Below are 22,418 nucleotides of genomic sequence, written 5' to 3' on the forward strand. Positions count from 1 at the left end.
CGGGGGCGTCTCTGCCTGGGGGGGTCACATCGCGGCCGGAGCCCCCACCGTGTCCCCGGTGGCGTCACGAGTCCCCGCACGGGGCAGGGGGACAAAGTGGCTCAGGACAGCCCTGGGGGTGACACACCGGGGGCGGATTAGTGTCCACCTGGCGCCGGGACCGCTCCGGCCCCCCGGGAGGGGGACGCGGCCGGCTGGGGGGGACACGCGGTGACAGGGGGGACACGGCGGGCGGGAGCTGCTGAGTCACCGCCCGGGGCCGTGCCTGGCACCGGCGGCGCGGGCACGGCCAGCCCGGGGGGACAATGCCCGCCCTCATCCCGCAGCCCCGGTGCTCGGGGACACGCGGGGGGGACACGCGGCTCCCTCCCTGCCCCCACCGGTGTCACCAGGCCCGCGCAGACGCTTTGGGGGGGCTCCGCCCTGCGTCCCCCCCAGTTCCCCCCAGGACACCGCGGGATGCTCATCCCCCTGTTCTAGGAGACAAAGTGGGGGAAACTGAGGCCGGGCCCCGCCCTCGCCCCCCCCCCCCCCCGGAGCTGATGCAAGCGCTGGGTGGGCCCGGGCCCCCCTCCCCCGCCGCAGCGGCTGGCGCCCGCCCCGCGCCCTCCGGCACAAACCCTCTATCGCGACAGAGCCGGGGCCGGGCGGGACGCGATTCCCGCTGACATCAGCCGGGCCGGGCCCCCCGCCCCCGCCGCAGCCCCGCTGATGCTCCGGCGCCGCCGCCGCAGCCGCGTCCGCCCGGCCGAGCCGAGCGGGGGGAGCGGGGGGGGCCGGGCCGGGGGGGGCCGCGGGCAGCGCCGAGCCCGGAGAGTCCCCGAGAGCCGGGGGGGGCGGACCGGAGAGGGAGAACGGGATGCCGGAGGGAGCGGAGGCAGGTGAGGCCGGGGGCGGCGGGGGGGCGCGGACGGAGCGGGAGGATGAGGAGGGAGAGGAAGAATGGGAGCGGAGGGATGGCGGTGCGGGATGGAGCGGGGGGATGAAGGACGGAGCCGGAAGGATGAAGGACGGAGCGGAAAGGATGGAGCGGGAGGATGAGGATGGAACAGGAGGATGGAGCCGGTGGGATGAAGGACGGAGCAGGGAGGAGGGAGCCGGAGCCGTCAGGGTGGAGATGGAGAGATGAAAGGCAGAGCGGGAGCCATGGAGGGCTGAGGGATGAGGATGGAGCAGGGGATGAAGGACGGAGCAGGGAGGAGTGCAGGATGGGAGGATGAGGATGGAGCGGAGGGAAGGAGGATCGAGGTGGGGGATGAAGGACAGAGGTGCAATGATAGAGCCGGAGGATGAGGATGGAGCGGGAGCGATGGACGGCAGAGCAGGAGGGACGAGGATGGAGCGGGGGGATGAAGAACAGAGCCCGAGGATGAGGATGGAGCGGGGAAATGAGGGGCAGAGCGGGAATGACGGAGCCGGAGGATGAGGAGGGAGCGCGGGGACGCGGCCCGGCCGCGGCTCTCGGCAGCCGCCACCGCCCGGGCTCGGGCCTGGCACAACCGGGGGGCTCCGGCCCAGCCCCCCCGGCGGGGCACAGGGACTTTGGGGACCTCACTTCGGGGTCACCACCCTGAACCCCCGGAACCCAGCGGGGGTCGGCAGCGGGTTGTGCCCCCCCGGACCGGGAGGTGCTGCTGGGACTGGGGGGGCTGAGCCTCGCCCCCCCTCGGCAGCACCATCCCCCCCCGCCCCCAGGGTGGGAAACTGAGGCACAGCCCAAGGTCACCCCACGGCGGTGTCCCGGGGGCCACTGTCACGTGCGGGGGGGCTGGGGACAGCTGGGAGAATCGCCAGGGTCACCCGCACCTCCCTGCGGGGCTGGCGACAGCGGCGGCGGGGAGAGGGGACACACCCCAGGGTCACCCTGTGCCTCAGTGCCCCCCAGGGCTGAGGCTGGGGGTCCCCAAGAAGGGGGTGAGGGTCTGGTTTGTGTGGGGGGGCCAGGGTGTGCCCGCCAGGGTGTGCAGAGGGGTCCCCAAAACAGCCCCCGAGGCGGGGGGCGGCCGCAGCCGGGCAGGGACGGGAATTAACGGGGTCCCGGCAGCCCCCCCCCCCCCCCCCCCTTACAGGGCAGAGTCACCCCAGAGCGGCACCGGGGGGTGACGGGGACAGGACCCCCCCTCAATGAGCCTTTCGGGGGTCCCCAGCACGTGGCGGGGGGGGGGGTTGTGCCGGATTGAACCATTCCAGACTCGGGGGGGGGAGAATCAGTGGCACCTGCCCCGCAAATACCCCGCGAGGCCCCGCCCCCTCCCGGCTCCCCCCGCGCCGCCCCGCCCCCCCCGCCCCTTATAACGCCCGGGGGGGGCGCGGGGTCGGTGCTGCAGGAGGGGCCGGGGGCGACCGCGGCTCCGAGCGCGCCCGCCCGCCCCATGGAGCCGTCCCCGGGGGCCTCAGGTGATGGAGGGGGGTCCAGGGGGGCGTGGGTGTTTTTTGGGGTTGGGGCGGGCACGGCAGGGCTGTGCACCCCCAAACTGAGCGCACGGGACGCCCCGGGGAGGGGGCTGTGAGGGGGGACGCGCCCTCCGCCCCCCACCCCATGGAGGGTGCGGGGGCGTCTGTTGGGGTCCCGCCCTGGTGCAACGGCGTGCCCCCCTCAGAGGGGGGTTTGGGGACGGGGGGCTGCTGCTGTCCCCCCCCCCCAGTGCCCCCAGACCTCTAGGGACCCTCCCCCAGCTGCTCGGGATGGAGCTCACCCTGTTCTCCCACCCCTGCCCGGGGGGGGGTGACACCAGCCCCCCCAGGGCACTCAGGGGTGTCCCCCCTTCCACCGTCACAGGATGACCCTGGGGGGGGCTGTGGCACTCAGGGGTGTCCCCTCTCTATGGTGACCCTGGGGGGGCTGTGGCACTCAGGGGTGTCCCCTCTCTATGGTGACCCTGGGGGGGCTGTGGCACTCAGGGGTGTCCCCTCTCTATGGTGACCCTGGGGGGGCTGTGGCACTCAGGGGTGTCCCCCCTTCCACCGTCACAGGATGACCCTGGGGGGGCTGTGGCACTCAGGGGTGTCCCCTCTCTATGGTGACCCTGGGGGGGCTGTGGCACTCAGGGGTGTCCCCTCTCTATGGTGACCCTGGGGGGGCTGTGGCACTCAGGGGTGTCCCCTCTCTCCGCAGCCCCCCCGCCGATGCCCGCCACGCCCCCGCCGATGCCGGCCAAGGAGGAGGCTCGCCCCCCGCCCGAGGGGGCCAGCTGTGAGCCCGGCCCCGCCGCCGCCGCCCCCCCCGGCTCTCCGTGCCGCCCCCCGCCCGCGGACCCGCTGGACACCCGCATTGTGATGGGGGAGGAGACGCGCTGCCCCCCGCCCGAGCCGCGGGGGGGGCCCCCCGTGCCTTGTCCCTTCCCCGCGCCCCCCAAGGAGCCCCCCCCGGGCCGGCCCCCCGCGCTGGACCCCGAGCTCTTCTTCACGGCCCCCTCGACGCCCGTGCGGGCCGGGGGGGCGCGGCCGCCGCCCCCCGAGGAGCCGACGGACGGGGACAGCGAGGGGCTCTGCTCGCCCCCCACGTCCCCCTCGGGCTCCTACATGACGGCCGAGGGCGGCAGCTGGGGCTCCTCGGGCACCGCCAGCACCTCCCCGTCCTGCTCCCCCAACCTGGCGGCCGAGGCCGAAGGCCTGGGCGAGGCTGAGGGCGAGGCCGAAGGGCTGGGGGGGGTCCTGGGGCTGCCCCCCGGCCTGGGGGCCCCCCCGGCCTTCCCCCCGCTGTCCCCCGAGGAGGAGGATGACGATGATGATGACGAGGACGGTCCCTTCGCCCCGCCGGGCTGTGCGGATGATGAGGATGAGGATGATGATGATGAGGACGGGCAGACGCCGGAGGAGGAGGAGGAGGATGAGGACGAGGGCTCGGGGCTGATCCCGGCGGCGCTGCTCCCGTTCCGCGGCAGCCTCCTCTTCCAGGCCGAGGCCGTGGAGATCTCGCCCCGGGCCGCCCCCGAGGAGGAGGAGGAGGATGAAGGCAGCACCTCGGCGTCCTTCCTGCGCTCGCTGTCTGAGAGCTCCATCCCCGAGGGCGGGGACGAGGCCTTCGCCTTCCGCGACGACACCGACGCCTCCTCGGACTCGGCCGCCTACGACGGGGACGAGGACGAGCGGCTCTACGGCAGCGAGCGGCACGCGGGGGACACGGCGACACCCCCGGGGACCCCCCCGGGGACCCCGCCCGCCTCCCCCGCGCCTGCCGGTGTGGAGCTGCACCTGCGGGCCGGGTCCCCGTGTCACCCCCCCGCTCCCGGGTCCCTGCGGGCACCCCCGGCACCCCCTGGAGGGGACGCGGAGCTGGACGGCGACGCCTTTGTCACCATCACCGGGGCGTGGCCCCCGCCCGAGCCCCCCGAGGAGGCGGCGGCAGCGACAGAAGGTTCTGGAGCGGCGCTGGGACAGGGACCGTGCCCGGAGCTGGCAGGGACAGGCCCTGTCCCCCAGGCCCCTGGGCTCTGTGCCAGGGACCCCCAGAGCCACCAGCTGGGGGACACCAACGGGGAGCCCCAGGACGGCCCTGGGGGTGACAGTGAGGGTGACAATGACCTTGAGTTCAGCACGGGGACAGTGGGGAGCGCTGACGGCCACAGCGAGCTGGGCTCTGCAGCCACCAGCCTGGGGACAGCAGTGACACCGACCCCCCTGGATGACACGGACACTGCAGCCAATGATGCAGTGGCACCAGTGACACCCAGCCTGATGGACTCGGTGGACACTGACCTGGTGGCAGCAGGGACACCAGCCCCACTGGATGAGATGGACGCTGCAGCCACCAGCCTGGTGACACCCAGCCCGCCTGACGAGCAGGACACTGTGGCCACTGACGTGGTGACACCAGGGACACCAACCCCGCTGGACACTGCAGATGCTGATGTGGTGACAGCCAGCCTGATGGACAGCACAGCCACCAGCCTGGTGACACCCAGCCCGTCGGATGCTGCTGCCCCCAATGTCGTGGCATTGGTGACACCAAGCCCCCCAGATGAGCCAGAGGACACTGTGGCCACCAGCCTGGTGACACCACTGACACTCAGCCCCCCAGATGAGCCAGAGGACACCGTGGCCACCAGCCTGGTGACACCGGTGACACCCAGCCCCCCAGATGAGCCAGAGGACACTGTGGCCACCAGCCTGGTGACACCAGTGAAACCGAGCCCCCCAGATGAGCCAGAGGACACCGTGGCCACGGACCTGGTGACACCAACACCACTGGTGACACCAAGCCCCCCAGATGAGCCAGAGGACACCATGGCCACCAGTCTGGTGACACCAGTGACACCCAGCCCCCCAGATGAGCCAGAGGACACCATGGCCACGGACCTGGTGACACCAGTGACACCCAGCCCCCCAGATGAGCCAGAGGACACCATGGCCACGGACCTGGTGACACCCAGCCCCCCAGATGAGCCTGACACCATGGCCACCAGCCTGGTGGCACCAGTGGCACCAAGCCCACCAGATGAGCTGGATATCATGGCCACTGACCTGGTGACAGCAGTGACACCCAGCCAGCTGGATGAGATGGAAGTTGTGGACGCTGTCCTGGTGACACCAGTGACATCCAGCCTGAGGGATGCTGTGGCCACTGACTTGGTGACATCAATGACACCCACCCTGATGGCCACTGCGGCCACCAGCCTGGTGACATCAGTGACACTGCCCCCCCTGGATGAGAGTAGCACTGTGGCCAGCGACCTGGTGACATCGGTGACACCTGCCCCGATGGACACCACAGACACTGCCCCAGTGACCCTGAGCGTGATGGACACCACGGACAGCAGACCGGTGACATTGGTGACACTGACCCCCCGGGATGAGACAGCCGCCGTGACCACTGAGACGGCCACCGTGGCCACTGCTGAAGTGACCCCCAGCCCGATGGACACCGTGGCCACTGCTGAAGTGACCCCCAGCCCGATGGACACCGTGGCCGCTGCTGAAGTGACCCCCAGCCCGATGGATGCCATGGCCACGGCCCCGGTGACCCCCAGCCCCCTGGCCGCTGTCCCTGCCCCGTGTCCCCCTGCCCGGGCCGTGTCCCCCGTGGCGCTGGCAGCCGGGGTGGCCCCATCCCTCGAGTCCCCAGCTGTCCCCCCGTGTCCCCTGGCACAGGCGACGCTGTCACAGCCCCCTGGCGATGTCCCTGAGGAGCGGGGGGACGCGGCCACCGCCTCGGCCGAGGATTTGTCCCCGGAGCTGCCGGACACGTCCCGCACCGACTCCGGCTTTGTCACCGTCCCCGCCCTCGAGGGGGGCGAGGCCGCCCCGAGCCCCGCCGGGCCCCGCGGGGAGCCCGAGGAGGAGGAAGAGGAGAAGGAGGAAGAGAAAGAAGAGGGTGGGCATGCGCCCCCCGCGCCCCCCTCGCCGCAGTTCACGGCCTCGGAGCGGGAGGTGTTTGTGGGGACCCCCCCGGCCCCCCCCGAACTGCTGCCACCACCCGGTGCCTTTCCGGGGCGCGGGGCCGGGCCGGGTGTCACCGCCCCGCTCCGGGGGGCCCCGGGGGTGCTGCCCCCCGCCCCAGAGGAGCCCCCCACCCCCCGGCCGGGCCCTGAGCCCCCCGGCCACGCTGCAGGGGACACCGATGCCAAAGTCCCCCCGAGTCCCCCCGGCCCCCCCGCGGCCCCCCCCGAGCAGCAGGAGGAAGAGGAGGCCGTGGGGGGGGTCGCTCCCAGACCCCTGCCCGCTGCGGGGGCTCAGCCGGGGCCCCCTCCTGAGCCCCCCCGCCCTGCCCCCCCCAAACTCAGCCAAGTGCCTCCTCCCGCCGCCCCGAGCCCCCCCAGGCCCCCCCGCGGCCAGGAGCCCCCCCCGGGGCTGCCCCTCTCCAGGAAGCACCTCGAAGGTAAGAGACCCCCAAGCCCCCCTTGGCTGTGGGACTGGGGTGGGCACTGCCCGGGGGGGGTCCCGGGGTGCAGCCCCACGGGGGGGTTTGGGGGGCACCACCAGCTCAGCCCCCCCTTGCCATGGGGTGTTGGGACCAGGGTGGGCACCCGGGGAGCTGGGGGTGCCTTTGGGGGGTCCCAGGGTGGGTGATGGGGGTGAGCAGGCGGGGCTGAGCCCCCAGAGGGGTTCTGGGGACCCCCCAGCTCAGCCGCTGTGCCCCCGCAGCCCCCCAGGCCTCCCCGCAGAAGGAGCCGGAGCCCCGGGGCCGGGCGGGGGGCCCGGGGGCTGGGGGGGGCCGGGCGCCCCCCCGGGGGTCTCTGCAGTCGGAGTCGAGCTCGTCCAGCGAGGCTGAGGCCCCCCAGCCCCCCCCGGCCCCCCAGCGCTGCCAGCCCAACCACCGAGGTGAGGGGGGTCCCGTGGGGTGCCCCCGCCTTTGGGGGGTCCCGGAGCCCCTCTGACCACCCCCCTCTGTGCAGGGTCCGGGAACGAGTCCGAGAGCAACGACGAGTCCATCCCGGAGCTGGAGGAGCCCGAGGGCTCCGAGCTGCCCCCTGCGCAGCCCCAGGTGGGGTCTGGGGGGTCGGGGGTGATGGGGACCCCCGGGTGTGGGGCCCCCCTGACCCCCCCTTCCCCCCCTGTCGCAGGTGCCCCTCGGCCACGGCCTGGGCCCCGGGGAGGAGCCGCTCAGCAAAGCCAAGCAGAGCCGCAGCGAGAAGAAGGCCCGGAAGGTGGGGGGGCCGGGGCTGGGCTCCCATCCCAGGGTGTGGGGAGGGGGCCAGGCCTGGGACGCTGGAGGGGCAGCTCCTCACTCTGGGATGGGGCTCGGGGGGTCCCCACCTTGGGCTGGGGGGGCCCATCCTGGCCACCCTGAGACTCCCCATCTCTGGCTCTGTTGCCCCGCGGATTTGGGGGGCTGTGGGGGGCTGTGCTGTGCCCGGGTGCGGGGGCTCACTCCGTGCCCCCCCAGGCCATGTCCAAGCTGGGGCTGCGGCAGATCCACGGCGTCACCCGCATCACCATCCGCAAGTCCAAGAACATCCTGTTCGTCATCTCCAAACCCGACGTCTTCAAGAGCCCCGCCTCCGACATCTACATCGTCTTTGGGGAGGCCAAGGTGGGCTCGGGGGCTCCGGGGGGAGCTCCTGGCTCGGGGGGGCTCTGGTGACCCCGTGTCTCCCCCAGATCGAGGACCTGTCCCAGCAAGTGCACAAGGCAGCGGCTGAGAAGTTCAAGGTGCCCCTGGAGCACTCGGCGCTCGTCACCGACGCTGCTCCTGCCCTGGCCATCAAGGAGGAGAGCGAGGAGGAGGAGGAGGTGAGTGCTGGGGGGCTCTGAGACCCCCCCCAAGCCGGGGGTGCCCTGGGGGGTGACAGTGCCGTGACCCTGGGGTGGACAGACGGGGATGGAGGCGCAGAGGCTGAGCTGGGGATGGCTGCGGCCTGGGAGGGCTGCAGGGGGGCCTGGGTGTGTGCCACGGGGGGGTCTCACAGCGCTGTGCCCCCCCCAGGTGGATGAGACAGGGCTGGAGGTGAGGGACATCGAGCTGGTGATGGCCCAGGCCAACGTGTCCCGGCCCAAGGCCGTGAGGGCCCTGCGGCACAACAACAACGACATCGTCAACGCCATCATGGTGAGTGGGGGGCCGAGACCCCCCCTCTTTTCCTGGGGGGAATTGGGGCCGAGACCCCCCCTCTCCCCTTTCCCGGGGGGATTTGGGGCTCTGCTCCCCCCCCTTCCCTTTTCCCGGGGGGAATTGGGGCTCTGCTCCCCCCTCTCCCCTTTCCCGGGGGGAATTGGGGCTCTGCTCCCCCCCCTTCCCTTTTCCCGGGGGGAATTGGGGCTCTGCTCCCCCCTCTCCCCTTTCCCAGGGGGATTTGGGGCTCTGCTCCCCCCTTTCCCGGGGGAAATTGGGGCTCTGCTCCCCCCTCTCCCCTTTCCCCAGGGGGATTTGGGGCTCTGCTCCCCCCCTCTCCCCTTTTCCCGGGGGGATTTGGGGCTCTGCTCCCCCCTTTCCCGGGGGGATTTGGGGCTCTGCTCCCCGCTCTCCCCAGCAGGAATTGGGGGTGACCCCGGGATTCCTGACTCTGCTCTCTCCCACAGGAACTGACCATGTAGCAGCCGGGGCTGTCCTGGCCCCTGTAGAGATGCACAGAGCCCCCCGCCCCTCCCTCCTGCCCCCCACCCTCTCCTGGCCCTGGACTGCTCAATAAAGGCCTCCTGCACCCCTTGGATCGCACCTCGCCTCCCAGGCCTGATTTTGGGAGCCTGGGCAGCCCCTTCCCCCGGAGCAGTGGGATGGGGTGCCCGGGGGTGGAACTGGGATGGGGGAGGTGGGAGGACAGGCTCTGCACCCCGAGGGGCTCCCAGCATCCTTGGGGATCAGGGATACCCCCTCCCCTCCAGGGGCTGTGGCAGAGACCTGGGATGGGAATGAAGCCCCTGAGCTCCCAGGGCTGGGGAGGGAAGGAGGGAACTCTTGCTCCCCAAATCCCAGGTGTCTCAGGGACCCTCTCCTGCTCTCCATTCTCTTGGTGTTGGAAGGGGAAAGGGGCAGGAGGGGACACTTGGTGTGCCCCAGGTGAGTCCCCAGAGGTGCCTCAGCTCCTGGGACACCTGAATTCCAGAGGGAGGAGGGGTTGGGACAGCCCTGGGAAATGAGGGGTCACCAGTGGGGTAATGTGGGGGGCACCCCAGTGTGGGCAGGGTGAAGGGGGCAGAGGGGTTATGGGCACTTGGGGATTTGGGGCCAAGGCCTCTGGAATGTTCTAGATTCCCAAAGTGCTGAGTCAGCATGTGGCTCCAGGGGGGAGGAGACAGAGCCCCTGGGTGTGGCTGTGGGCTAATGGCACCTCCCAGGCCCCTCTGGGGACCCCAGCCCGGGAGGGAGCCCCCCACAACCACTGGATGCAGACAGAGGGGGCTCTGGGGGTCCCACCAAGCTCCTCTCCCCAGCAGGACCCCGGGGTGGGTGAGGAGGGGGGCAGTGACTGGGGGAATCCCAGTCTGGAGCAGCTGGAATGTTCAGGAAAGTTCCAGTACCATGGATGAGAGTGAAAAAATTCACATTGTGGTAAAACTTCATTGGGGGGGCAGTTCTGGGGGACCTGCTGTGCAAACTGTAAACTGGGGGGAGCAGATCCAGCCCCTGGGATAGATCCCAACACTCAGGCCATCCCTCGGGAGCAGAGGGGCATGCTCAGGAGCAGACCTGTCTGTCTATGAGGAGATCTGCCCCAAAATCCAAACCCAGCTCTGTGCCCCGTGTCCCAGCTGGAGCCCCTGGAGCTGTGCAGGAGGCTGGGGCAGTGCAGACACCCTGCTGGAGCCCCCAGATCCCACAGGAGGGGGCTGGGATCCCTCCAAGGGCAGCTCCATGTTCCAGGATCTCCATGAGGGCACGGGTTGGTGTTCTTGGGCCCCTCCAGGGGCAGCTCCAGAGTCCCCCTGGGGCAGATCCATGGGCAGCTCTGGGTCCTGGATCCCCCCAAGGGCAGCTCCCTTTTCCAGGGTCCCTCCAGGGGCAGCTCCATGTGCCAGGATCACCCTGGGATCAGCTCCACATTCCATGTCCCCCCGAGGGCAGCCCCTGTCCCCCCGGGGGTGACTCTGTCCCAGCTCCCCCCGGGGGTGACTCTGTCCCGGCTCCCCGGGGGCAGCCCCGCGTTCCCGGCGGGAGCGGCCGTGGCTCCCGGGCTCCCTCAGGACGAGTCCCGGTCCAGGCTGCAGCCCAGGGCCTCGATGTCGCTGCTGATGTGGGAGATCATCCTGTCCCACTCGTCCTCCTCCGAGGGCACGGACTGCTCGTCCGAGCTGCCGGCGGCGGTGCCGTTGGAGGCGGAGGCGGGGCCCAGCGAGCGGCGGTAGCGGCCGAAGCTGTCGGTGATGATGCCGCGGCCGTCCTTCACGCCGATGGTCTCCAGGAAGTTCTCGAAGTGCTGGCTGTCCTTCTCGGGGATGAAGGGACGCAGGCCTGCAGCCGGGACACCGCAGGGACACGGTGAGTGCCGGGACAGGGAGCAGGGATTCCTCACCTGGGTCATTCCCACACCTGGGAGCCTCTTGGGAGGGACAGGGACCTCCAGGGTCCCCCATTCACTCACACCTGGGACGGCAGCCGCTGCTCACTGAGGGCAGAATCTGGCTCAGGTGGGATTTTCTGAGCTCCAAATGACTGAATTCCTCACCCGGCATCTTGCTGGGCTTTGCTGAGCTTATCCCAATAACTTGTCCCATCAGGGACATCTGTCTGTCCCCAGGGTGAGGGGGACCACGTGAGACACACTACTCCTGTGGGCATTTTAAATTCCTGGCTCTCTTTTCCTTGGCTATGTGAGGCCAGGTGAGAGGCCCCAGGTGCAGTCAGACACTGCTCCTGTCCTGGGAGGAGTCTGTGTTCCTGACCTATTTTCCTAGGATATCAGAGGCCAGGTTGTTTAAATATCCCTGCTCTGGAGGAGGTCTCCTGGCCTGGAGATTTCCAGGTCTGAATTAAATTCCCTGGCTCTGGAGGAGGTTCCTAGGTTTGGGAGAGTGTATCAGCTCTGGAGGAGGCTCCCAGGTCTGGAGGAAGTTCCCAGGTGCTTCACAGGCAGGTGAGAGCAGGGAACAGCTCCAAGCTGTAGGATGAGCTGGGCTGGATGGCCCAGCTGCCCTCAGGAACGAGGAATGCACGGGTGAGGAATGCACAGGTGAGCTCTCCACAGCTCCTTGGGTGCCTGGGGAGGTGCTGCTGGGATTTCTGGCTGGGTTGTGCAGGGCCAGGAGTTGGGCTCTGACCCTTAGGGTGCCTTCCAATCCAGGACAGTCCATGATTCTGGAAGCCCCCAGCTCCTGAGGGCAGCCCAGGACTCCCAGGAGATGGACTGGGACGTTTCTCCGGTGGTGGTGGCACCCCCAGGCCCCCCTGCGCCCTCACCCTCCCTGGCAGCCCCGTGCTCCTGGCTGGGGAGCCGTCCCCCACTCACCCAGGAGCAGGAATTTCCTGCTGTCCCCGTAGAGCTGCTTGAGGTTGATGCAGAACTCGTGGATGGAGGCGCCGTTGCGGTACTCGTGCAGCAGCATGGCGAACTGCTGGATCTCCTGCGAGGACAGCTTGGTGCGCAGCTGCGGGGACAGCACGGCCCTCTGGCACCCAGCAACGGGGCTGGGGGCCCTGGGAGTGCCAGGGGAGGCCAGGAACCCCGGGGGAAAGCAGGGCTGGGCTCTGGGGTCACTGGGACTCCCGCAGCCTCGGGCACGAGGGGATGTGGATGCTGGGAAAGGGAGAAGGGCGGGGGGTGGGACAGGCAGAGTCCAGAGGAGGCCCCGGAGCTGCTGCAGGGCTGGAGCCAGGCTGGGAGAGCTGGGAATGTTCCCCTGGAGAGGAGAAGGCTCCAGGGAGAGCTCAGAGCCCTGCCAGGGCCTGAAGGGGCTCCAGGAGAGCTGGAGAGGGACTGGGGACAAGGGATGGAGGGACAGGACCCAGGGAATGGCTTCCCAGTGGAAAAGTGGCAATTTAGATAGGATACTGGGATGAAATTCTTGGCTGGGAGGGAGTGAGGGACTGGAATGGATTTCCCAGAGAAGCCATGGCTGCCCCATCTATGGAAGTGCCCAGGCCAGGTTGGATGGGGGTTGGAGCAGCCTGGGCTAGTGGAAGGTGTCCCTGCCACGGCAGGGTGGGATGGGATCATCCTCACAGCCCCTTCCCACCCAAACCATTCCATGACCCCATGACATGAGCCCACGATCAGGCCCTCCCAGCCCAGTCTGGCTGGGAAGGACGAGGCCAAGCTGCTCCTCCAGCCCTGTCCGTGCCCCCAGGCCTGTTCCCAACCCCAAATCCCAAGCCCCACCGTCATCATGTAGTCCTGGAGCAGCTCGGTGGCCGTGGTGCTGAGCTCGCTCTCGCTGGCCGTGGTGACGTGTGGGGACGGGCGTGCCGAGAAGGAGGACGGGGACGTGTCCCCAGCTTCCAGCGTGTCTGCAAAGGAACTGACCCCCAGCACGGGTGAGCTCTCCACGGACCCCTGGGGGCCTGGGGAGGGGCTGCTGGGACTGCTGGGGGGCTAGAGCAGGGCTGGAGCTGGGCTCTGATCCTTGGCGTGCCTCCCAAGCCAGGACAGTCCATGATTCTGGAAAGCCCCAGCTCCTGAGGGCAGCCCAAGACTCCCAGGGAACTGAACACTGCTTTGGTGCCTCTGTGGGGAATTATCCCTCTGGCTGCTTCCTCGTTGGGAGCAACACAGGGAAAAATCCCCACACTCCCTACCTTGGGCTGCAATGTGCAACTTTCAATGGGGTCCCTAAGTGCTCCACGTTAAACATTCCTGGAGTATCCCTCTATGTTGGCCATTCCCAGAGCATCCCTCAATGTTAACCAGTGGTTTGTGTGTGAGGATTTCATCCCACAAACACTGTCCATGTTTCCAGGAGGGAGAAGTTTCCCAAATAACAAGTTTTGGGGAAAGCCCTGCTCCTAGCTCCAGCTGGTGACATGCACCGTGCTGACACAGGGACTGCTGGCTGTGGATGTGACTCCTGGAATGCTGAGGGCAGAACAATCCAGGCCCAGGATCCATGCCAACCCCCCAGGCCTGGCTGGGCTCAGCTGAGCTCCCTGGTGTGCTGAGGGCAGCAGATCCGGGTTAATCCCAGCTCCAGGGGCCATGGATCACTCACAAAGTGCTGGCATCCGCCTCGAAGGGCTCCTTCACGTCCACTTTGGTGGAAGAGTCATCTGCAGGGAAAAAATGTGGGAGATGGAGTGTGAGAGGCATGAACTCGGTGTCTTCCCTAGCCAGGAGAGCCACAAAGTGATCCTGACTTGGCTGGAGGGGAGGAGGCCAGGAATGAATGACCAGGTAAGAGGAAACAGCCTCAGGTTGTGCTGGGGAGGTTCAGGTTGGACCTCAGAGAGATTCCTTCATGGAAAGGGCAGTCAGGCATTGCAACAGGATGCTGGGGAGGGGCAGAGTCCCCACCCTGTGGATGTGGCACATGGGGACATGGTCAGTGGTGCCCTTGGCAGTGCTGGGGGCTGGGTGGGCTCAGGGGTTCCTGAGGCTTTCCCAGCCCCAGGCACTCCTGGCTGTGGCTCTGTGTGGCCCCAGGGGGGTGCTGGGGGTTCCTGAGGCTTTCCCAGCCCCAGGCACTCCTGGCTGTGGCTCTGTGTGACCCCAGGGGGGTGCTGGGGGTTCCTGAGGCTTTCCCAGCCCCAGGCACTCCTGGCTGTGGCTGTGTGTGACCCCAGCGGGGTGCTGGGGGTTCCTGAGGCTTTTCCAGCCCCAAGCACTCCTGGCTGTGGCTGTGTGTGACCCCAGGGAGGTGCTGGGGGCTCCTGAGGCTTTCCCAGCCCCAACCACTCCTGGCTGTGGCTCTGTGTGACCCCAGGGGGGTGCTGGGGGTTCCTGAGGCTTTCCCAGCCCCAAGCACTCCTGGCTGTGGCTATGTGTGGCCCCAGGGAGGTGCTGGGGGTTCCTGAGGCTTTCCCAACCTCAGCCACTCCCTGCTGTGGCTCTGTGTGACCCCAGGGAGGTGCTGGGGGCTCCTGAGGCTTTCCCAGCCCCAAGCACTCCTGGCTGTGGCTGTGTGTGACCCCAGGGAGGTGCTGGGGGTTCCTGAGCCTTTCCCAGCCCCTAGCACTCCTGGCTGTGGCTCTGTGTGACCCCAGGGAGGTGCTGGGGGTTCCTGAGGCTTTCCCAGCCCCAGGCACTCCTGGCTGTGGCTGTGTGTGACCCCAGGGAGGTGCTGGGGGTTCCTGAGGCTTTCCCAGCCCCAGGCACTCCTGGCTGTGGCTCTGTGTGACCCCAGGGAGGTGCTGGGGGTTCCTGAGGCTTTCCCAGCCCCAGCCACTCTGGGCTGTGGCTCTGTGTGACCCCAGGGAGGTGCTGGGGGTTCCTGAGGCTTTCCCAGCCCCAGGCACTCCTGGCTGTGGTTCTGTGTGACCCCAGGGGGGTGCTGGGGGTTCCTGAGCCTTTCCCAACCTCAGCCACTCCTGGCTGTGGCTCTGTGTGGCCCCAGGGAGGTGCTGGGGGTTCCTGAGGCTTTCCCAGCCCCAACCACTCCTGGCTGTGGCTGTGTGTGGCCCCAGAGGGTGCTGGGGGTTCCTGAGGCTTTCCCAGCCCCAAGCACTCCTGGCTGTGGCTCTGTGTGGCCCCAGAGGGTGCTGGGGGTTCCTGAGGCTTTCCCAGCCCCAAGCACTCCTGGCTGTGGCTCTGTGTGGCCCCAGAGGGTGCTGGGGGTTCCTGAGGCTTTCCCAGCCCCAAGCACTCTGGGCTGTGGCTGTGTGTGACCCCAGGGAGGTGCTGGGGGCTCCTGAGGCTTTCCCAGCCCCAAGCACTCCTGGCTGTGGCTGTGTGTGGCCCCAGAGGGTGCTGGGAGGCAGGAGCAGCCAGCAGCAGGACACACGCACCGCTGTGCAGGGACAGGTGCCGCGTGGGCGTCGAGGCGCCGTCGAAGATGGCGCGGTCCAGGAAGTCGATGGTGGACTCGGTGTAGACGATCTGGAAGACTTGGCTGAGCAGGGAGCACAGCTCCTCAGCACCCACCTGGGAAGGAGCAGGGAGCTGTGGCAGAGCCCACGCAGGGACATGCCCCTCTCCCTCTGGCTCTGCGGGATGGGTGTTGACCCCCCACGAGGACAGGGGAGGCACAGAGCCCAGGTCCATCACCCTCCCAGCATCCCCACCCTCTTCCACCCAGCAGCAGGAGCTGGGAGGCCCCAGCATCAACCCTGGAGCCCCCCACATTCTGTGCTGAGGCTCCTCCATGCAGCTCCCTGGGATTTTGGCTCATCCCAGAGGAATGCCCCAGGGAATGTCAGAGCTGGGAATGAGGGGAAGCTCCACCCTCAGTGGAGATCAGAGAGGCTGAGACTGGAATCCCTGGATCCAGACACTGGATGAAACAAATTCCCAGGTCAGCACAGGGAAAACATCCCGATCAGCAAAACTCCATTGTGGGACTGTCCCCATGGATTCTGTGCTGCTGCAGAAAGCTCTGGGCCACAGCGACCAAGGGAAACACTTCCTGGAGACCCTCCCGTGTCCCAGGGTTGGCACAGGGATCAGAAGTCCTTGTCCAAGTGCTCCAGCAATGCCCAACCACACCTGGCATCCCTAAATCTGTGTCCCACGAGGTGTGAGAGCAGGGAAGGATCTGGACACACCACAGGACTTGGCCACTGTGGATTTTGTGGCTCTGCCGTGACCACGAGCCGAGAGCCAGAAGCCTCCCAGCAATCCCAGTGACTCTGAGCCCAGTCTGGGGCGCTCCCAGGGTTCCACGGAGCAGTGACAGCCATCCATACCTTGTTCTCTGTGGCCAGGACCACCAGGCAGCAGGACTCGAGGGGCCCCCCCGCGCTCTCCGACAGCGAGCCCGACGTCAGCGCCTTGGAGCCCTCGGCACACAGGCTCTGGCTGGGCGAGATCCCGGGATCCTGAGCTGAGGGGAGAGGAGAGGTGAGGGAAGGGCAGGGCACAGAGCGGGTGGGAAGGGGTCCTGCAGGTGAGGAAGAGCCCTGAAGCAGAAGAATGGGATGAAAAGGCTCCAGTTTGGAGCTGGTTTTGGCAGTTGTCTGGCTGTGTTCACAGCTCAGAGTTCCATCACCAGATCTCCAGCCCCTGAGGCATTTATTCCTTTACTCCACAGTCTATCCAGGAGGTTTGTACTCAGATAAATCCCTCCCCAACAGGCTCAGCCCTCCCCTGCTGCAGTTTGTTTAGGGGGCTCCCCACACTGCCCAGCTCCCTGTTCCCAAACCACACAGGTGTGACATGCACAGGACAGGGAACGAGGTGTCATGGAACCCTCATGGAATGCTTTGGGTTGGAGAGACCTTGAAGACCCCCCCAGCCCCACATCTCCCACTGTCCCAGGTGGCTCCCACAGGACAATCCCAACTCCATGGCCACAGCTCACCTGTCTTGAGCACAACCAGGTGTGCGGAGTCATCCCGGATGTAGGAGACGGAGGCGATGTCGTGGATGGGCACCCTGAGGATCAGGTCCTCCCCGTCCCTCCACACCAGTTTGATATTGTAGGCAGAGAGGCTGATGACGGCGTCGTGCTCCGGGGTCAGCTGCCCCGGGAGCTGGTGGGCTCTCTGCAACACCAGGATTCACATGGATTTAGTCATGGAATGGCTGGGAGTGGAAGGAGCTTAAGGATTATCCAGCTCCCTTCCACCATCCAGGCAGTTCCCCATCCAGCCTGGCCTGGAACACTTCCAGGGATGGGGCCACAGCTTCTCTGGGAAATGCATCCCAGGGGTGTTCCCCTTTGGGAGCAGCAGCTGGCCCAGGGCTGAGGAGGCTCTGTGAGCCTGGATCTGTGCCTGCTGGAGGGAGCCCCAGAGCAGCTGAGCGCTCACCTTGGCGTTGTCGATCAGGTGCAGGATCTCCGTGCGGCTGGAGGGGTTCAGGTATCCCGGGATGGAAGTGAGCTGCCCTAAGTACTGGGAGAGAAGAGCCAAACCATTACCACAGCACGGACACCATCCCAAACACGGCAGAATGAGTCATGGAGATGCTCCAAGGAAAACTGGAGATGGGTGAGAGGTGGGAATGCTCAAAAGGAAGCACCACAAAACCTTCCAGTGCCTAAGGAGCTGCAGCAGAGCTGGAGAGGAGCTCTGGACAAGGAGGAAGGGTTTCCCACTGCCAGCTGGGATATTAGGAAGGGGTTCCCAGAGCAGGGTCCCCGTGGGTACCTTGACTTCCTTCTCGATGTAGTCGTGGAGCAGCAGGTCGGGCTCCACGCGGTCGGGCAGCGCCACCACCACGGTGTGCAGCGGGCGCCGCTCCGTCACCTTCTCCTGAGCCTTCTTATCCCGGCCCTTCTCCCCCTTCAGGAACACGCGCTTGAACGGGGACACGATCCCAGGCTGGGGACAGGAACACCACCAGGGTCACCAGGGGGGTGGCACTGGGGGTCCCGCAGCCCCTCCCGCCCGGCGACCCTCGATCCCATCCTGCTGCTTTTGCCCCATGGACAACGCCCACTCTGGAGCTATTCATCCATGGCTTTCCAGAGAAAACCCTTTTCCTGGGACACAGCACAAGTGCTGAATGTTCCCACTACCAAAACATGGTGGTTTCCCCCAAAGTCACCGTGTTCAACCTTGCAGGTAAGAGAAATCCAACTCTTACATACAGCAATATATTCCATGTGAACAGCAGATCCATAAGGATTCTCCACGGTTTTTTACCTCCCCGAGGATCTGATGGGGCAACTCAACAAGGAACGCCAAAGAAACAGGCAGGAGTGTTCCAAGGAGAACCCAAACAATGAGAAAATGACCCAGAAAGTGGATTTCCCTGGGAAAAATGGGAAATTCCAAACCCTGCAGTGGCAGGTTTGGAAAACCACTGGAGCCAACACACAGCTGTCCTCTGGCATGGAAATGCCACGTGGATCTCACCAAGCTCCACACTGGATAATGACTGGGAACATCCCCAAACTGCTCCCATTCCAGCTTTCCCAAGGGATGGGCATGTCTGAAGCAGGCAGATCAGTGGCTGGATCTAGGAACTCCTTGGACATGTGACTCCAGTGTCCCATTCCCTGGTGGCCTCTGCTTCCCACCCCTCAGGACAACCACATCCTGGCTTTTCTGATCCTCAGGAGCAAGGGAAAGGAATGTGGGATCTGAAGGGGCAGAGAACATGCTTCCAGTGGTGGATTAATTCATTAAAAACCAAGGAAAAGCTCCTGGGACAACAGGAATTACCAGCTCACAAGGAAACACAAGGACATTGGGGACAGCCCGGCCTGGAAAAGCATCTCTTGGATCAGGGAGACAGAAATGAAGGGATCTTATAGAACAGAGAGGAGAGGAAACAGCTCCACAGCCCTGCCTCAGGAGCAGCAGTGTGGATTTTTGGGAAGCATCCCTACACAGAGCACCCAGGAGAAGAGTCCCACAATCCTGAATCAGGATATTCCACCACCCTGCCGAGGGGCTGGGGCTCTGGAGAGAAGGGAATCCTGGACACAACAGGTCAGTTTACCAAGAACTGAGATTTGGGGACTCCCCGACTTTGGGATGTCCCATCTGAAATCCTGCCTGCCAGTGCCTACGGCTGCAGTTCCACAGGAATCCTTCAGGAATCCAAAGCAGAGCAATGCAGGAATGTTCTGCTGGGACCGAGGTCGTACCCAGACACTTCCCCTTTCACCAGGCAGGCTCCCAGCCCACCCCAACCCAGAGAAAGCCCCTTTTCCCTCCAGGATGTGGCTGCATCCCTCAGGCTGGGATGATTCCGTGCCCCCCTGGCTGTCCTGGGCAGGAACTGGGGACCCCAGAGCCCGGCTGGAGGCACCTCGGGCTGTGACGCAGCCTGGAGCAGCTCCTGCTTTCGGGGCACCCCAAAGGCCAGCACCCACCTCGTCCTCCATGGAATCCCCCAGGGGAGCAGGAGCCGTGCTGGGGGGCTGCAGGGGCTGTGGGGGGAGCAGGGAATGAGGGAATGCTCTCCTCCTTTTGGGGTGCTGCAATGGAGGCGCTCGGGGCCAGGAAGTGCCACGGCCACAGCTTCCTCTGTGCCACGTGACAGACTGAGCTGGGGAGGGACCCACGGCGCGGCACGAGCCCCCTCCCTGCTCCCATCCTGCCTCCTGCACCCCCAAATCCCTGGGAACACCCCGAATCCTTCATCCTCTGCCACTGTCACACGCAGGAGGGAACATCCCCAAGCCAAGGGAGGCTGAGCCCTGATTTCTCTCCCAAGCTCGGAGTTGTTTTGTTCTAACACCCAGCTGGATCCCAGGTGCTGCTCCCAGAGGCTTTCCCAATCCCAAAGATCCCACAGTCCAGCGAGGCCATGGGCTGCACAGCTCCTTCCTGCCCAGAGCAGCTGTGGCTGCCCCTGGATCCCTGGCAGTGCCCCAGCCAGGCTGGACAGGGCTGGGAGCACCTGGGACAGTGGAAGTTCCTCCATCCCAATTCCCAATCTCCCAGCACACCCACACTCTCCCAGTGTCCCACAGCATGGACACTCCAAAATCCACTTGATCCCAAAGAGCAGAGGGGCTCCAGCCCTGCAGCAGCTCTGGAGCCTCTTCTGGGTCTCTGCAGCAGCTCCAGGTCCTTGTGCTGTTGGATCAGGGCTGGGGCAGCTCTGCAGGTGGGCTCTCACCTGAAGGGCAGAATCCCCATTTCCTGCTGCCCACACTGGGACCAGCCCAGGGCACAGGGCTGGAAATTTGGGATAACAAAGGAATTTCAAGAAGAACTCCCCCCAGAGCTGCAACTCCAAGCTCAGCCAGTCCATGTTTCAGGAGGGAAATGCTGAAGCAGCAGCTGGGAGAGGCAAATGGCACCAGCCTCACTCCTCCAGGGCACCCCCGAGCTGGAAAAGCTGGGAATTTCACATGAACAGCTGACTGCACAGGGAATTCCCTCAGGGAAACCCTGGATCCCTGGCAGGGATTGTGGAGTCAGAGCAGCAGGGAACTCACTCCCAGGAAATTCACCTCCACCCACACCTCTAGCTGGGAATAGGCATGCTGGGAGCATCCATCCTCACCTGGGGCTCCAGGTGTGACACCAACCCCTGCCAGCCCTGGGCAAGGTCCCATGGCTGGGCAGAATTCCAGAGGGATCCATCCTGCCTCCCAGGACTTGTGGGAAATGGGATTTCATCCCAGGACAGCTCCCCCTTCCCCCTGGGATAACCACAGTGAGACCCAGGGAATGTCCGCTCCTGGAAGGAATTCCAGGGCTCCAGTTTAAACCAGGTCAGATCTTATCCAAAGCTGGACTGGACCCCAAAGCCAGGCTGGGGTTTTCCTCCTTATCCCAACCAAGGCTGCCCTGAGCTCCCTTTGGATCAGCACTGAGGGAACTCACTGCCTTCACCTCAGCTCAGAGTGCTGCTGGGATGACCCACAGAGGGGAAAAAGCAGGAAGGAGAGTTCTCCCTGCAGCTGGAACACCTGGGGAAGACAAGGATGGATCTGCCCATCTCCGTAGCCAAACTGTCCAGGTCTGCTGGTGATCCACAGGCAGCAGCTCCAGGGGTTCATCAGCCACCAAAACCATGGAAAACTCCTCCAAGGGAGCTCCCCGAGGCCATGGATCAGCTGAGGAGAGGTCACAGCCCAGGCACTGCCAGGTGCCAGCTCAGCCTTGCTCCAGCAGAACTGGGAGCTCCTGATCCAATGGGACCAGGACAGGACAGGAGTGGGACCAGCCCTGGGAAAGGGCCTGAGGAGGCTTTAGGGATCAGAGGGAATGCAGGTGGGATCATCCAGGTGAGATACCAGGGTCAGGGGAGCCAGCCCAACGTGTCCCTGGGGAAGGGAGGAGGGAAAGATCCAGACTCCTCCCAGTGCCAGGAACCACAGAGGGGTGCCCCAGGGAGCAGGTGAGACACACCTGAGCTCTGCCTAAACCCCCTGCAGCCCTGCCACCTGACTCCTTCCCAAAAGCAGGACCATCCTGTCTCCAGGTGAGAAATTCCTCCTGGGGTCAGCTGATGGCATCACGGGGGTTTCCTTCCCAAACCTGACTGTCTGGGAAGCCTGGGGGGCAACCCCAAAAAAAATCCCACTCAACTTCACCCATTCTGGAAATGTTTTGGTCAGCTCCAGGCAGGACTCCCGCAAGAACCTGCTGCCACCTCTGGAATCCCTGCGAGGCCAGGGGCTCCCAAAATCTCCAATCTGCCCCCCAAACGCTGGGATCAGATCCATCCTCCTGCTCCAGGAGTGCAGAGCAGCTCTGGCTGAGCCTCTCCCAGGGACACAGAAATGGGCTGAAAGGAGGGAAATCAGGGCAACACGGGCACGGCTGGAGCTGCTGAGCCCCGGAGACATGAGAAAGGCATAAATTAATAGATGCACGAATTAAATTAATTCGCATCAGCAACAATTTAAATAAATTAGCAAACTCATATATTAATCGCTCCATCACTAATAACCCCATTAATTAACAACCTTCTCGAAGCCCTCAGTCACTGCGGGAGGTTCCGGCCTGGGGGCTCAGGGGAAGGGGACGCGGGCAGACTCTCCCGGGCCGCGGCAGCCGGTGCCTCCCGGGAAGGGGCTCTGGAACAGCCCCGGGAGGGGAGCGGGCACCCCCGGGGGGGCTCCGGGCCGGCGGAGAGGGCGGACCCGCCCGGGCTGAGCCACCCCCGAGGGGCACAGCGCGACCCCGGCTGCCCCTCTGCCCCCGCTCTCACCTTCTTGCCCTTCTTGCCCTCCTCCTCCATGGCTCCGGCGGCGGCCCGGGCCCCCCCCGGGGCATCCCGGCCCGGGTGAGCGGCGGGGCCTCAACGCGCGGCAGCGGCGGCGGCCACCATGGCCCGCGCGGTTCCCACTCCAGCCCCGCCTCCCGGTGGCGTTCCCGATCCCGCTCCCGGTCCCAGTCCCGGTCCCGGTCCCGGCGCCGCCTCAGCGCCCGCGGCTCGGCCCCGCCGCCATCTTGGGCGGCGCCTTCCCGTTGACGTCATCGTCCCGCCGCCGGGCGTGGGGGAGACGAGCGCAGTGCGCCTGCGCCAAACCGTCGGCACAGCGAGCCACGCCCACCTCAAAACCACGCCCTCCGACTGTGAACACTGCCGGCCGCGCCCATC

At 66.1% G+C, this 22,418-nt stretch overlaps 2 protein-coding genes across 3 annotated transcripts; one reads left to right on the forward strand and one right to left on the reverse strand.

The window, feature by feature from the left end:
* Positions 1-859: 859 nt before the first annotated feature.
* Positions 860-9,094, forward strand: NACAD (NAC alpha domain containing). Its single transcript, XM_059869448.1, has 9 exons — positions 860-962; positions 3,116-6,817; positions 7,084-7,260; positions 7,335-7,423; positions 7,503-7,586; positions 7,826-7,972; positions 8,041-8,172; positions 8,366-8,488; positions 8,959-9,094. Exons 1-9 carry the CDS (start codon positions 860-862, stop codon positions 8,971-8,973), a joined length of 4,572 nt encoding a protein of 1,523 aa, XP_059725431.1. The 3' UTR covers positions 8,974-9,094.
* An 823-nt stretch (positions 9,095-9,917) lies between these two features.
* CCM2 (CCM2 scaffold protein) lies at positions 9,918-22,287 on the reverse strand. Of its 2 annotated transcripts, none has more exons than XM_059873874.1 (10): positions 22,026-22,287; positions 17,552-17,725; positions 17,213-17,296; positions 16,762-16,945; positions 16,148-16,284; positions 15,251-15,386; positions 13,519-13,576; positions 12,693-12,831; positions 11,823-11,961; positions 9,918-10,828 (listed from the first exon to the last, which is right to left on the reverse strand). In XM_059873874.1, the coding sequence occupies exons 1-10, from the start codon at positions 22,053-22,055 to the stop codon at positions 10,557-10,559; spliced, it is 1,353 nt and encodes a 450-aa protein (XP_059729857.1). In that variant the 5' UTR covers positions 22,056-22,287; the 3' UTR covers positions 9,918-10,556. The 2 variants fall into 2 exon arrangements, with proteins under 2 accessions (XP_059729857.1, XP_059729938.1); XM_059873955.1 differs by lacking the exon at positions 22,026-22,287 and adding an exon at positions 19,228-19,365.
* Positions 22,288-22,418: the final 131 nt, after the last annotated feature.

The sequence above is a fragment of the Haemorhous mexicanus genome, chromosome 1 (genome assembly GCF_027477595.1).
Source record: "Haemorhous mexicanus isolate bHaeMex1 chromosome 1, bHaeMex1.pri, whole genome shotgun sequence".
Classification (NCBI taxonomy): Eukaryota; Metazoa; Chordata; class Aves; order Passeriformes; family Fringillidae; genus Haemorhous; species Haemorhous mexicanus.